Below are 15,908 nucleotides of genomic sequence, written 5' to 3' on the forward strand. Positions count from 1 at the left end.
TATAAATCGGTCGCTGGCGCATCGCTCTTCTGCATGCGCGATCATAAATCATATCTTTGTATTGGCGGAGGTGCGGTAGTGAAAGTACAGTTACACAGTATATGTTGGGGTCTGCTTAACTACAATATCTAATTGAGGCTGATCTCAACATAAAGTTGTTCTCCTCCTGCCTTCTATACTGAATTTGCAGGTAAGTTATCCCCTCTTGTAACTATAGTCTACTGTAGATTCCTTTAAAAAAAACCATACCCAGTTCTTGGAAAAAAACTCAGGTCACACCCATTTACAAGAAGGGTAGTTGAAGTGATCCACAAAACTACTATCCAATATCCTTGACATCGATTTGTTGTAGAATATTAGAACGTATTCTGAGCTCAAATGTAATGATCTGTCTTTGCAATGCCAACCAACACGGATTTCGAAAATGTCGATTATGTGAAACCCGACACTCACTTATCTCACATGATGTACTGAAAACTTTGGATCAGGGCAATCAGGTAGATGTTGTATTTCTTGATTTCCAAAAAGGACTTCTCAATACTGCACCTATGCTTATTGTCAAAAGTGCAATCATATAGGGTATGAAATGAAATTTGTGACTGGAATGAGGATTTTTTGGTAGGGAGGATGCAACACATTATCTTGTATGGAGAATCATCGGCAAATGTAGCAATAACTTTGGGATGTGCCCCAGGGAAGTGTATTGGGATCATTGCTGTTAATGTTGTATATTAATTACCTTGCAGACAATATTAATAGTAAAATCAGGTTTTTTGCAGTAATGTGCAGTTTTTAGCTGTAATGAAATACTATCTGAAAAAGCTGCATAAATATCCAGTTGGGTCTTGATAAGATTTCAAAGTGGTGCAGAGATTGACAACTTTCTTTAAATGTTCAGAAATGTGGAATTTTGCATTTCACTAAATGAAAAAAAAAATCCTATGCCTATAACATTAATGAGTTACTGCTGGAATCAGCCAGCTCATACAAATACCTGGATGTAACATTTTATAGGGATATGAAGTGGAATGATCACATAGGATGAGTCATGGTTAAAGCGGGTGGTAGACTTCAGTTTATTGATAGAATACTGGGGAAATGTATTCAATCAGCAAACGAGTTGGTGTGAAAGCCACTCATGCAAACAGTTCTGGAATGTTGCTCTCATGGGTGGGACCATAGATAGGACTAACAGGGGATACTGAATGTACACAGAGAAGGGCAGCACAAATGGTCACAGGTTTGTTTAATCTGTGGCAGTGTGTCACAGAGATACTGAAGGAACAGAACTGGAAGACTCTTGAAGATAGATGTAAACTATCCTGAGAAAAGTCTATTAAGTGTTTCAAGAACACACTTTCAATTCTTACTCTTTGACTATACAACTAATCCCTGCACATTGCTCATGTAGGGATTGTGAAGATAAGAGTAGAATAATTACTGCATACACAGAGCCATTCCACTATTTACCATGCACCTCACGGTGCAGAATGTAGGTGTAGTTTGTTGTTGTTCTGTCATGGGCTTTCTGATGATTGTACTTGTGTAATAAATTGTATTTGAAATATTAATGTATTGCATTGTTACAAGACTGGTGTATATTGTGTTGTTTGCTAGGCAATGAGAATTTCATTACAACTTCTTACAACTACTTTTCTGGTGGATGGTGAACAAGTCTGAGAATTAAAGAGCTGTCACACAAGAGCTGCAATACGTGACGAGCGTCGCTGAGGTGCACATTTGTCTGTGTGTGAAGATAGGTACTAATCGAACACATCGGAATGTTCACAGAGATCGGGGAGGCTCTGAAGACTCTGTACCTGACCCGTGGGGTGATGGGCTTCTGGCGCGGCCTGGGCTCCACACTACTTCGTGACGTCCCCTTCTCAGGTACGGCTCGCTCTGACCCGCTCGTTTCTGCTGTCGCTCTGTTCGTGTCTGCAGTCCTCAGTACTCACTCTCCTCTTCTCCCGTCTGTCTGCAGCACTGTATTGGCTGAATTATGAGGCACTCAAGAGCAAGTTCGGTCCGCCGACACCGTCCGTCAGCTTCTCTTTCTTTGCCGGCGCCGTGGCGGGCTCGGTAAGTCGGATGTCCTTATGCCTGCAACGTTATTGAACGGTTTTTATTTGGTCTGTGTGGTATTTAATTTTGTTAAGAAATTTGCCTTTGGGTTGGTGGGTTGTAGGTGACAGTGTGTAGTCGCTGTTGTACCTCGTAAGTGGAACAAGTCGGGACTCGATACTCATTACAAGCGCGCTCTCTCTCTCTCTCTCTCTCTCTCTCTCTCTCTCTCTCTCTCTCTCTCTCTCTCTCTCTCTCTCTCAGATAGTGTGAATCCCACTCAGTAAGTAGAGGTGGAGAATGGAGATACAAGATGTGTTGTGAGATGCGTTTGTGAAGCTGATTCTCTTTATCGCCTAGTCGGATTGTTTTTCACAAAATGCCCTGTATTTTCTATGAAGCTCTACAGAACAACCACTTCAGCTGTTTGCAGTTCTGAGAATAGCTCCTAGGTGTCAGAAGAAAGGAGTAGCCAGATGTTGAACGTGGTTTCTTGAACAAAAGGCTATCATTGCTGATTTATCTTTGATTCCTTCTGAGATAAATGTTGATAGTTACTAAAATGATATATCCAATACCGTGCGGTATCAGTAACACATACTACTGACATGAGGGGGCGTACTTTGAAAAAAAAAAAAAAAAAACCACGCACGTAAGTTGTTGTTGACTTTCATTAACAACATTCTTTTTAAAGAGATACTGATGTATATGTAGGGTCCCAGAACCTGAAACATCTTTGAACACTTATTTGTTGTGTGAGTCTGTTTGACTTAAATTTTGTGGATTAGGTTTAGTTGAAAATTTAAAATACTTACAGCGCCTGATTGAAAAATATTGTTTTTAATGAATTTTTCTAAGGTTTAGAATATAATGTACACTATACTTACAGAAGGTGGGCACACAGAATCTGCTCCTCGCCTCCCACAACACCGACCACCACCACCACCACCACCACCACCACCACCACCACCACCACCACCACCATTGCTATTGCCAGGGTTAAACTAAACTTGATAATATCTCTAATGGTCAGCATATAATAATTACGGTACATATGCATCCCATTAAACAAGCAAGATTGCTTAACAACCGAGTAACATCAGGACTGTGGGTACGTCTCCCTCAGGTGTATTTTAAGCAATGGAAACTGCCGGTCAGAATATCGACAATGTAGGAATAGATACATTTGCTACTTACTGTAAAGATGACATATCAAGCCCGCCGTTGTGGCCTTGCGGTTCTAGGCGCTTCAGCCCGAAACCGTGCTGCTGCTAAGGTCGCAGGTTTGAATCCTGCCTCGGACATGGATGTATGTGATGTCCTTAGGTTAGTTAGGTTTAAGTAGTTCTAAGTCTAGAGGACTGATGACCTCAGATGTTAAGTGCTCAGAGCCATTTCGACATATTAAGTTGCAGACAGGCACAATAAATACACTTACACTTTTCATCAGAAAAAGAAAGAAGAACATGCACAAGTCTTTCACACAAGCAAACATACTTCACCCACACACGATCACCAGATCTGGCAGCTCGGACCAGAATGCGACTGTCACGTGGAATGGAAGCGGCAGTCTGGAGGCGACAGGGAAGGGACAGGGGCGGCAGTGTACGGGTGGGGGAGAGGGGAACACTGTCTGGCAAAATGTGCAGCGTCTGGAGGTTGTGTGAAAGGGAGGTGCGGAAAAGGAGAGGAGCAGGGAAAGATGGGAGGGTGCACTGGCAGAAGGCGGCAGACGGAGATGGGGAAGACGAGGATGGGAAGGAGGTGATGAAAACGGAGGGATATGGAAGCTATTGCGCGGAGGGCATGAGCACAGTACGTTATCGTAGGGTGAGGCCGAGATAATTGTAGGAGCGGAGACTGTGTCATACGGATGACTCCTGTGTGTGCAGCTCAAGAAAGCTGGCGGTGGAGGGGTGGATCCGGATGGCTAGGGTAGTGCGGCGGCGATTGAAATCCGGCACGTTATATACGTGTGCACGGTGTGCCGTGGGGTGTTACTTTGCTCTTGGCCGTTTATCCTGTTGGACAGCTGATTGGTAGTCGTACCAATACAAAAAGCTGTGCAGGTACTGCAGCAGTACGTGTTACACGTGTCGTATGTCTCGTACCGGCCTGAGGAGGTTAGAGTACACGGTGATGGGGGTGGTTCATCTATAGCTACAACACTACTCTGCAATTCCTAATTATGTGCTTGGCAGATGGTTATCATATATATTTACTGTACATTCATATTGTACAAGCAAGTGTCCCTAATGACCAAATGTCATCAGGACTCTGAGTATGCCTCCCTTAGTTGCATATTGCGTGATGAAATACGTATGTCCATATGTGATGAAATGCGCACAAGTTTGGGACCCTATAATGTACTGTGGCATGAATTATACGATCTGTCACTACAAAATCTTATACGTAGTTCACTATACGTGGATACGTGTATTTCATCACGTAATATTGAGATGAAATGTTGCCCAGTGTAAACTGGTATTGCCTCTGAATTTTGAATTACAGTACCTTAACAATACTGATCTCATTACTCTTGATTTTCTTGTTCTGGTAAACCGTATAATCTTAAGATGGAGGTCTTTTCTCCTTTACAGTCTGCTGGAAATGAGATGAGTGCTTATCTGTTTCTTCAACTAACAACTGAATCATAAAAAGAGTGCTTCATCTTGTATGTAAACATATTGTACCACCAGCTACAATAGACAGTGTTGTTTGTAATTCAGATGTCTTTTTGTTAATGTCCACTTTCTCCTGACAAGACTCCATGTTTAGATTAGCGTTTGTTGTCTACTTTAGTACCTAAGTCAGCAACAGAGTGCCTAATCCAGCACCTAACTCATTACTTAAACGTGTCTTAATTGTCTCGATCTCTGATTGTACAGCCCGGACCTCTGGGCTACATTCTTGGACACTGGCAGGAAGCTGGTGTGACATGCCTGCCAAACTGTGTTGTTCACCAAAGGTGGCGGGTTGAGCTGATGTTATGGTAGGCTAATGAACTGTAGACGGAACTGCAGCCACTCTCGTAAGGTAGCTGAATCAGTGTTGCTGTTGTTGAATCTTCCGAGCAGCAATCTCTGATCTTGTGACTTGTGGACCTATAATAAATTTTCTTTGATGGAATATTGTTGACAGTTTTCATAACGAATAGTGAACATAATAATTCTTTGAAAATTTGTTCAAATGCAGTGTGGAGACTAGTTCATGCACTGCTGTGATTTCTGTCGTTGGCCTGATTGGTTTTGACAACAATGATGTATTCCAGATTCCTTTTAAATTATGTAATAATTTTCTTCACAGCACAGAAGTATTTCATACTCTGCACTTTGGTCGTGAGGATGAGTGTAATGTCACTTGACATGTACCTGATGTTGAATTTAAAGTTACAATAAATTGTAAATGCCGCACTAGTAGCTCTTAATTTTTCTCATTCTGCTCAACTTTATAATCTTCTGATAGTGGACTGCTACTCCTCTGCAGTTTGTGCTGGAAATTAGTGCTCATCTGTTTCTCCAACTGTTGTTGTTGTTGTTGTTGTTGTTGTCTTCAGTCCAGAGACTGGTTTGATGCAGCTCTCCATACTACTCTATCCTGTGCAAGCTTCTTCATCTCCGAGTACTTACCGCAACCTACATCCATCTGAATCTGCTTAGTGTATTCATCTCTTGGTATCCCTCTATGATTTTTACCCTCCACGCTGCCCTCCAATACTAAATTGAGATCCCTTGATGCCTCAGAACATGTCCTACTAACTGATGCCTTCTTCTAATCAGGTTGTGCCACAAATTTCTCTTCTCTCCAATTCTATTCATTACCTCCTCATTCGTTAGGTGATTGACCCATCTAGTCTTTAGCATTCTTCTGTAGCACCACATTTCGAAAGCTTCTATTCTCTTCTTGTCTAAACTATTTATTGTCCATGTTTCACTTCCATATGTGGCTATACTCCATACAAATACTTTCAGAAAAGACTTCCTGGCACTTAAATCTATACTCGATGTTAACAAATTTCTCTTCTTCAGAAATGCTTTCCTTGCCATTACCAGTCTACATTTTATATCCTCTCTACTTCGACCATCATCAGTTATTTTGCTCCCCAAATAGCAAAACTCATCTACTACTTTAAGTGTCTCATTTCCTATCTCTGACAGAATTAAAATGTCAACGGCAAATGTCAAAGTTTTTATTTCTTCTCCATGGATTTTAATTCCTACTCTGAATTTTTCTTTTGTTACCTTTACTGCTTGATCAATATACAGATTGAGTAACATTGGGGATAGGCTACAACCCTGTCTCACTCCCTTCCAACATTTCTACAGAAACCAAACTGATCTTCCCTGAGGTCGGCTTCTACTAGTTTTTCCATTCATCTCTAAAGAATTCGTGTTAGTATTTTCCTGCTGTGACTTATTAAACTGCTAGTTTGGTAATTTTCACATGTCAACACCTGCTTTCTTTGGGATTGGAATTATTATATTCTTCTTGAAGTCTGAGGGTATTTCGCCTGTCTCATACATCCTGCTTACCAGATGGTAGAGTTTTGTCAGGGCTGGCTCTCCCAAGGCCGTCAGTAGTTCCAATGGAATGTTGTCTACTCCCGGGGCCTTGTTTTGATTTAGGTCTTTCAGTGCTCTGTCAAACTCTTCACGCAGTATCATATCTCCCATTTCATCTTCATCTGCGTCCTCTTCCATTTCCATAATATTGCCTTCAAGTACATCACCCTTGTATAGACCCCCTATATACTCCTTCCACCTTTCTGCTTTCCCTTCTTTGCTTAGAACTGGGTTTACATCTAAGCTCCTGATATTCATACAAGTGGTTCTTTTCTCTCCAAAGGTCTCTTTAATTTTCCTGTTGGCAGTATCTATCTTACCCCTAATGATATGTGCCTCTATATCCTCACATTTGTACTTACTCCAATTCTCTTGGTGCCTTACAATCATTGCAGAATCTGTACCCAACTGAAGAGATGGTCCAGCTGACATATGACCAACTGTACTCCTGCTGGGTGCCTGGTCATGTAGGAATATGGGGCAATGAACAGGCCGATTGGGCTGCCAAGGAGGCCTGCAGAGAGCAGGATGTGATCTAGTGTCCTATTCCCTTGCAGTCTGTTATTTCTGCACTCCACAAGAAGTGCACAGAGTTGTGGGAGGAAGAATGGCTGGCGGTGACGGCCAATAAACTGTGGTTGGTGAAGTAAGCAACTCGGCCGTGGCGTTCCTCCTGCCGGTTGCTCAGGCGAGAAGAAGTAACGCTCACGCGTCTTCGGATTGGGCACTGTCGTCTCACACATAGCTTTCTATTATGGCGGCAGGATCCCCCGTTTTGTGATGCTTGTGGTGTACACATTTTTGTCCAGCACATTTTAACAGACTGCATTTTATACCGTGATGCAAGGACAGAAGCACGAGTTGATGGGGATCTGCCCTGTGGTTTAGCTAACGATGAGACGTGTGTGTCTAGGGTTTCAAAGTTTTGTGATGTGTCTGGACTCTGGCCTAAACTTTTAGGCTGGAGGTTTTAGTGTATTGCAAAGTGGCTGGCTCCTCCCTTTTTTCCTTGTGGTCAGCCAGCCACTTCCATCTGCTATATTGTTTTAGCTCCCTCTACCACTTTCTTACTGTGTTGTCCGTGTTTTACTGCTGACTTCATGCTTTGTCCCACGCTTCAGTGTGGGTAGGCACATATTTTTCCAAGCTTGTTACCTGTGTTTTATGTTCTGTTTTATCGTATTGTTCTGAGTATTTTCTTGACACCCGTCTCAATCTGTTACTGAGCTGGCACTGAAGACTTTGCCGTCGTGCGCCCATACAACCCTCTCCATCCATCCATCCCTCAGTAATGGTGTATTCCCTGACCTTTTGAAAATTACTGAAATTATACCAGTGCATAAAAAGGGATTAAAAACTGACACTGAAAACTACTGGCCAATATCATTAACCTCAGAACTAGGCAAATTGTTAGAGAGTAATACTAAATCAAATTGAATCATATTTCACCAAACACAATCTGTTAAACAACCTACAACATGGATTTAGAAAAGGGAGATCTACTACAACAGCAGTAGCATCTTTTATACATGAAATATTAAATAAGCTGGACAAAAGTGACAAGGTAATAGACACTTTCCTAGATATGAGGAAAGCCTTTAATACTGTGAATCGTACCATTCTTCTGTGTAAGCTAGAAGAGTACGGGTTGAGAGGACTAGCCTTGAAATTACTTACCTCCTATTTGAAAGACAGGAAACAGTGTGTAAAGCTAACTTATAAAAATAATGAGCAGCTCCTAACAACTAAATCAACCTTCAGGACACTTCCACGTGGCGTGCCTCAAGGAAGCATACTAGGGCCTTTTCTGTACCTCGTATATGTAAATAACTTATTTGAACCCCAAAATTGCACAGTTGTAAGCAATGCCGATGACATATCCTTCATCAGCTGTGGCAGTGATATGCAGTCTGCAGCTAACAGTACCGAGATCAGTTTCAATACTCTGTCCGCATACCTTACAGCAAACAAGCTTCTTGTAAGTAAAGACAAAACGGTAATAATTAAGTTCATCCTCAGTTATAATGCTGCCATAACTGATACTGTATTTACATCCCCATTGGGTCTTGCATATGCAAATTCACATAAATTTTTTGGGCATTGTTGTTGATGAACACTTATCATGGAAAGAACATGTTCATAATATTTGCAAGAAAATCAGTAGAAATGTGTATCTACTGAAACGGGTGTCAGCCTTCGTGGACCATGATACTTTAAGGCAAATATCTTTTGGGTTGATTCATCTGCACCTTCAGTATGGTATTGAGATATGGGGTGGGGCATCAGCAGTTCATATAGATGGACTTTTTAGATTACAAAGAAAGGCAGTAAGAATGGTAGCCAAGGTAAAGAAGAGAGAGCCTTGTAGAGACATCTTTAGAAAATATAAAATTCTTACAGTGTACTCCATGTATATACTGCAGTCAGTCTTGTTCGTGAAACAAAATCCTGAATTTAATATGACAAACAGTAATGTACACAACTATGATACACGAGGAAAAATTTTCATAGAATTGTGACCAATAAAAAGGCAACGGACCACAGCCCACATAGAATGGGAGCAATTTTCTACAATGCACTACCCTGTGAACTCAAGAAAGCAAATATAAATATGCTAAAGAGTAGACTGAAGCAATTATTAATAGAGAAGTGTTGTTACTCTATAGAGGGCTTTAAGTTGTAGTGCCATCTTGGAAAACAGTGACATAGACAATGTCTCCGATCTATCAGTGGTATGAAAGAATGTAATTATACACTGTATTATGTGTACTGTACTATTATAAATAGAAGCTAAATTGTGTTACACTATAGAGGAATCTACTTGTAGTGCCCTTTTGAAAAATAGTGTGTACAGACATGTGTCTGATCCATATGATGTTATGAAAGAATGTAAATATTTTACTGTATATGTGTAATGTAAGCTAAATTTTCCCGACAATGTCCGAAAACTTTTCGTTATATGCACAGAAAATAAATAAATAAATATTTATACCCTGTGCAAAATTCTACCATATGGCTTCCTCCTTCATTCATTACCCCCATTCCATATTCATTTACTACTTTTCCTACTATCAAATTCCAGTCACCCATGACTATTAAACTTCGTCTCCCTTCACTATCTGAGTAATTTCTTTTAACTCATCATACATTTCATCAATCTCTTCATCATCTGTGGAGTTAGTTGGCATATAAACTTGTGCTACTGTGGTAAGCGTGGGCTTCGTGTCTATCTTTGCTACAATAATGCATTTACTATGCTGTTGTTAGGAACTTACCTGCACTCCTATTTTTTTTTTATTCATTATTAAACCAACTCCTGCAGTACCCCTATTTGATTTTGTAATTATAATCTTGTATTCACCTGGCCAGAAGTCATGTTCCTCCTGCCACCGAACTTCACTGATTCCCACTATATCTAACATTAACCTAGCCATTTCCCTTTTTAAATTTTCTAACCTGCCTGCCCTATTAAGGGATCTGACATTCCACGCTCTGATATGTAGAACGCCAGTTTTCTTTCTCCTGATAACGATGTCCTCCTGAGTAGTCCCCACCTGGAGATCCAAATGGGGGACTATTATACCTCCAGAATATTTTACCCGAGAGGACGCCATCATCATTTAACCATACAGTAAAGCTGCATGCCCTCGGGAAAAATGACAGCTGTAGTTTCCCCTTGCTTTCAGCCGTTCGCAGTACCAGCACAGCAAGGCCGTTTTGATTAGTGTTACAATGCCAGATCAGTCAATCATCCAGAATGTTGCCCCTGCAACTACTGAAAAGGCTGCTGCCTCTCTTCTGCGTCTACATGTACATGGATACTCTGCAAATTACATTTAAGTGCCTGGCAGAGGTTGATTCGTAAGTTCATAGTATTTTTCCAAATGAGCAACAAGGCCTTCGTCGGAGAGAAGAGTGAGTGCACGCGCAGGCGTGCCCGCACACACACACACACACACACACACACACACGACTGCAGAGTCTGGATGCTGAGAAGTATGGCATTCTACTTCACTATTTACAATAGTCTGTCAGTGTTGGAGTAATTTTTTGATTCTGCAGCTGTGGAAATTGTGTGGCTCTGAGACGAATAACTCGTTCAGGCTCATTACGGGTCCATTTTCATCGGGAAAACAAGTTCCTTCAAGGTTGTTTGATACAGAGCAGAAAAGATGAAAGTCTGAGGGCACAAGATAGGGCGAATAAGGTGACTGCGGAATAGCTTCCCAGCCAACTCCTGTGTAGTGCTTGTTGTCAGTGTAGCACTATGTGGCTGGGAGTTACCACGGATTAGCATCACTTCACAAAGTCTTCCTGGTCATTCTTCTCGGATTAAGTCTGCGTGGCATCTCAGTTGTTGACAATAAATGTCAGTAGTGATGGTTACACCTCAGGGAGCAGTTGGTAGTACATCACACCATTGCTGCTCCACCAGGAGTATAACATTAATGTAGGTTGATTCTTACAAAGAAGAAGACAGCAACCAGCCACTATTAATATTGCTTTTTATTTAAGTAAATAGCGCTGTAACCGGTTTCGAACTGACAAGTTCATCATCAGATGGCTGTTCACATGATTTGCAAGATACACTTTACATAATTGTCAGTTTTCGATTTTTATTCTTCCACTGTGGCGAAATATTCTTGGTGTGTTGGTGCCATCGAAATCTTTGTGTCAGCTTTACATGTGGCAAATACTTGTTTGTGTGTGCGTGTGGCGCTTTGCACGATATGGTGATTTGAATATTATATAAGTGCTGCATATATTTTGGAATGTTTGAAAAATACAATCCTGCAATTTCGCAACAAAATCGTGCAGAATTTTTAATGGCACCAACACACCAAGAATATTTCGGCACAGTGGAAGAATAAAATTCGAGAACTGATGATTCTGTAAAGTGTATCTTGCAAATCATGTGAACAGCTGTCTGATGATGAACTTGTCAGTTTGAAACTGGTTATTTACTTAAATAAAGAGCAATATGAATAGCGGCTGGTTGCTGTCTTCTTCTTTTTAAGAATCAACCTACATTAATTGTACACAGCCATGGTCTCACTATGTCAGTTTTAGACAAAATAGCAGTATAACATTATCTTTTGTGTATGCACAAAGGTCTTTGTGTGGGGAGTTGCTGCTTTGTTTGGGCTCAACCATTCCTTTCTTTTCCTTACGTTAACATTTCTTGTCACCAGTAAGGATACAGCATATGAATGATCAGTGTTGTTCAGGAGCCAATTGTTGACAAGCAAGCATAGATGTGCATGTGATCACTGATGATATTTATGATTTTGTCTTAGACCATGCAGACCTGTACTGCCTATGTTTGAACCATCCCCATTGTACGCAAATGTCACACCATAGTGGAATGTTCACAGTTCATCACATTTGCCAATTCTCAAGTACACTGAAGTGGATCATTGTGGATTAATGTGTTTAAATGAACTTCATCTCAATCCTGTAGATCTTACTGAATGTAGAGTGTCACTAATGTCAAAACAATCCTCCTTACAACAGGAAAATCATTTTCCTTGCCATGCTCTGTCAAATGGCATTAAGCCCGTATATGGTGCAAATGTTTCTAGCTACCTCCACTGCTATCACACCTCTATTAAACTCAAACAGAAGAATATGTTGGAAATGTTCAGATTTCTCCCCTTGATTCCATTTTCTAGTGTCCACAACTCCACTCACTATCTCCAGATGACAAAATGATAATATGTAAACTCAGATAGCTACAGGGAAATACAAATAAATATTACATTTGATAAATAAAGCCGTAACAGCTGGAATACCAGTGTGCAAAACAAAAACACTGTAAACCTATGCACCAACCTAATATAAAAAAATTTGGGTCATTATCCGAATAAAATGCCGTATACTGGTTTGGTTTTTTAATAGTACTGGACAGGTACCAAGTGCGTCTTTTCTATGTCAGTGTTTAATTAATTCAGTTGATTTCTAGCTATTTCAGTGCTACTCCTTCCCACTCTCTCCCTCACTTACACACGTACTGGCATCATGTGCCCTAATTTTCCTCAGCTCGAAAGATATCTGTGTGATGTCAGTTCACAAGTTGCATTTGTGAAGCACCTCCTAATGACAGTCAGCGTGATATTTTATGGTTTATTATTGTGGTTTAAGGGTAAGAGCCAGATCTGGGGGAATTTACAAAGCATTTGTGGATAAGAGTGAATGGGAAGGCTTAGGACAAGGATTGGTCACAGACTAAGTATACAAGCGAAGGAAAGATTATGGACAAGAGGCAAAGGGTAAATTGAGTTTTATACCGAATTATTGTACATTAGGTATATAGTATAAGAATGTGATTAAAAATGTTATTTTCACTGCTTTGGCAACAGCCATATTTTTTAGCAAATAGAATTACCGATCTACCTACGTAACTCTTACATAGTGCACGGTCACCTCTTGCTGTACTGGTCTTTACTATTGTATTGTTGCACTGTGTGAGTTTACAGAAGGCCAGTTATGTGCCAGTTACTTTGATTTGTGTTGGGATTTCTCCCTTGTACTGGGAAGTGCTGCTTTCAATGTCAAATACCAGAAAACCAATCTGTGTATAATGTCTCGGGGTATTAGGATGACTTGCTAATCTCTCTGTGTCATCCCACTATCTGATCTTCCCCAACCTCTCCTTCTTTCATTGCTGAGGCAGAAACTAACAGTACCAAAAGCTGGGAATAATTTCTCACTTTCAGATATGTCTTTGGGCAATACTCGAATATCACCCCTTGATAATAAGCACCAGCCAGCCATTCTCTCTTTTTGTAATTTTGGAGGATACCTTAATGCCTTTCTGAGCTGATTTTGTGTGCTTCGTGCAAATTCAGGTATCTTTATCTATTTTGCATCACAGTGTATTAGGCATTTGTATAACACTTACTGTAGATCACAATTTTTGCTGTTAAACCCACCTTTTCCTTCAGCATGATGATAGTGTGTACATTGAAAGTGGTAATTTAAGTTTACAAATGAGTGAAAAAGTACAAGAAATGAAAACCACATTTGTTAACGTTTTTACTTATATTCTGGAACAGTGTCTGATTTTGTTTTAGCTGTAGGGACGTATTACCTGTTAATGCTAACAGTACAACTCTGCTAGTTACAATGATATCACTGCTTCAAAGAGGAGACATCAAATTGGCTAATACTTGTATGCAATGACTTACCTTTTTTTAGATTGCTGCCATTGTAACGAACCCGTTTGACGTGGTGAAGACGCACCAGCAGATTGATGTCGGTGAAAAGGAAATATACTCAGGTAAGACGTTTGACTGCCACATCTTTTTTTATGTAAGTACCATCACCGAGGTCAAACTGAAACTTTTTACTCGGCCGATTTGAAGGTTTGAGCCATATTGTTTGGAATTACTTGTGCCATATTTTATGTTTGTAGTTATTTATTGTAATGCTACCAGCCGTAACTCATCTTTTGCTCAATGTAATGGTTGTTCTGTAATTTTTCACCTTCCCATCTATTGTGTCTTGCTCACACATTTTGCATGCCATTTAATTTCTTGTTTGTTATTTCATTTGGGATGTAGCTTCCTTGTGCACAAATTCCCTTGTAAATATTTTGTGTAGTATCCATTCCTTTACTTTTAACAGATCCAGTGTTGCTTCTGTCCCCTTTCTATACTGAACATTCCTTTCTCCACACTTTTTATGAGCTGTACAAAGAACAGATAACTATATTGTGGAGTTCTGATTTATGTCCATCTCCTACTGTAAGAGTAAATGTGGAGCTATCTTTCGCAATACATAACTGAATTCTGGAAGAAGTGAAAAGAATGTTCAGGCAGGATTTCTGGCATACAAATATGTCTGGTGTTTAACACCTCTTTCATACAGTATTGTCACTAGTTTGACAACAATATAGAAAGGAAAGGGTGTTACTACATAGTGGACGTATTGAGTCACAGCCAGACACAGTGAGAAAGAATGATAGAAATATTTCGGCCTTTGGATAAAGTCCTTCAGAAGTAGAAAAAGCGCGCTTGCGCACGCGCCCACACACACACACACACACACACACACACACACACACACACACACACACACACACACACACAAAGTCTCTGGGGTGCTAATGCCCATCTACATCGCTGTTGGGCCTTAGTACCCAGAGCCAGTGGCCGTGTATACATGAGTTTTTGTTGTGAGAATGTTTGATAGTTTTGTGCTTCTGAAGAAAGACTTTGTCCAAAAGCTGAAATATTTCTAGTATTCTTTTTCATCGAGCACGTCTGTGACCCAATACCTCTGCTATGTGGTGAGTAAAAATCAGTTGTTTCCATATTACTCTTATTTTGTCATGGGCCCATTGTTTGTGATCTGCTTGACAATTTTTAAACTCTCTCCCCTCAGACACAGATAGCCATTTAGTTGCCCACTCTGACACGCATTATCACTAAATTCAGTTCTTTTTATCCAGTTTCGGTACATTGGCTCATGTGAGCGGAAGGCCATCTGTGATAGATGCCATACTTTGGCAGTTTAGGAGAAATGGCATGTGGAGATCTTGTTGGCTCCAGCTATTTCTCCTGTACACTTTCTAGGGACCGTGTACACGATTTGGTGATGATGGCGTTGTTTGAAAAATAACATTTCCTTAATTATGCCTTCAGTGTTTGATTTTGTGTGTGTTTTTCTGTAAGGAAAACAAAGTGCTTTGCAATGCCTGTAAACTATTGTAATATCAATCAACCTCAATGCTGGCAGGTATTTGGCACACATTATGTTTTGCCACTTCCATTATTGTTTTTTTGGTATGATGTCAAGTGTACTGTGTTGTAATTGTGTGTTGATAACTGATTAACATACCCTCACTGTGACACCAGAAGAGAGTGCCTACTTGAAAACTGCAGAAATAAGGGCAACTAAAGTAGTTTACCAGAAAACAGAAATGAAAAGTGACGTGTAATCGCAATTTTTGGAACTGGCGGCCATTTAATGGGAATTGAAGTGACCAGAAAAGTGTGCTGCTGGTTGCAGTTACCCGTTCACTGCCAATATGCTCAAGGCGATTTACTCAGTGTGCTTTAGTTTGCCAATATTGTGTAAAATAGCAATTAGTGTAATATTGATTTAACCACAGAAGGTGTAAGGAGTCCAGAAGAACATCACCTGTGTCGTGTCATTTTTAAATAACAGTCCCCACCTAGGTTTCTACTTGTCGAGCTATACGATTCGTACACAGACATTTCTGCAAATCACCTCAAGAAAGAGATCCATTATGTTATCTGTGTGGAAAATACGAGACAG

General features: G+C 40.4%; 1 protein-coding gene across 2 annotated transcripts in view; it reads left to right on the forward strand.

Moving 5' to 3' along the window:
- LOC126428109 (probable mitochondrial glutathione transporter SLC25A40) overlaps positions 1-15,908 on the forward strand; it is a 92,440-nt gene that overhangs the window by 12,407 nt on the left and 64,125 nt on the right. For both annotated transcript variants that reach the window (XM_050090013.1, XM_050090012.1), the window contains exons 4-6: positions 1,792-1,890; positions 1,985-2,082; positions 13,824-13,905. In XM_050090013.1, coding sequence (XP_049945970.1) covers positions 1,792-1,890; positions 1,985-2,082; positions 13,824-13,905 — 279 coding nt within the window. The remainder of the gene's footprint in view (positions 1-1,791; positions 1,891-1,984; positions 2,083-13,823; positions 13,906-15,908) is intronic.

Source organism: Schistocerca serialis, chromosome 12 (assembly GCF_023864345.2).
Source record: "Schistocerca serialis cubense isolate TAMUIC-IGC-003099 chromosome 12, iqSchSeri2.2, whole genome shotgun sequence".
Lineage (NCBI taxonomy): Eukaryota > Metazoa > Arthropoda > Insecta > Orthoptera > Acrididae > Schistocerca > Schistocerca serialis.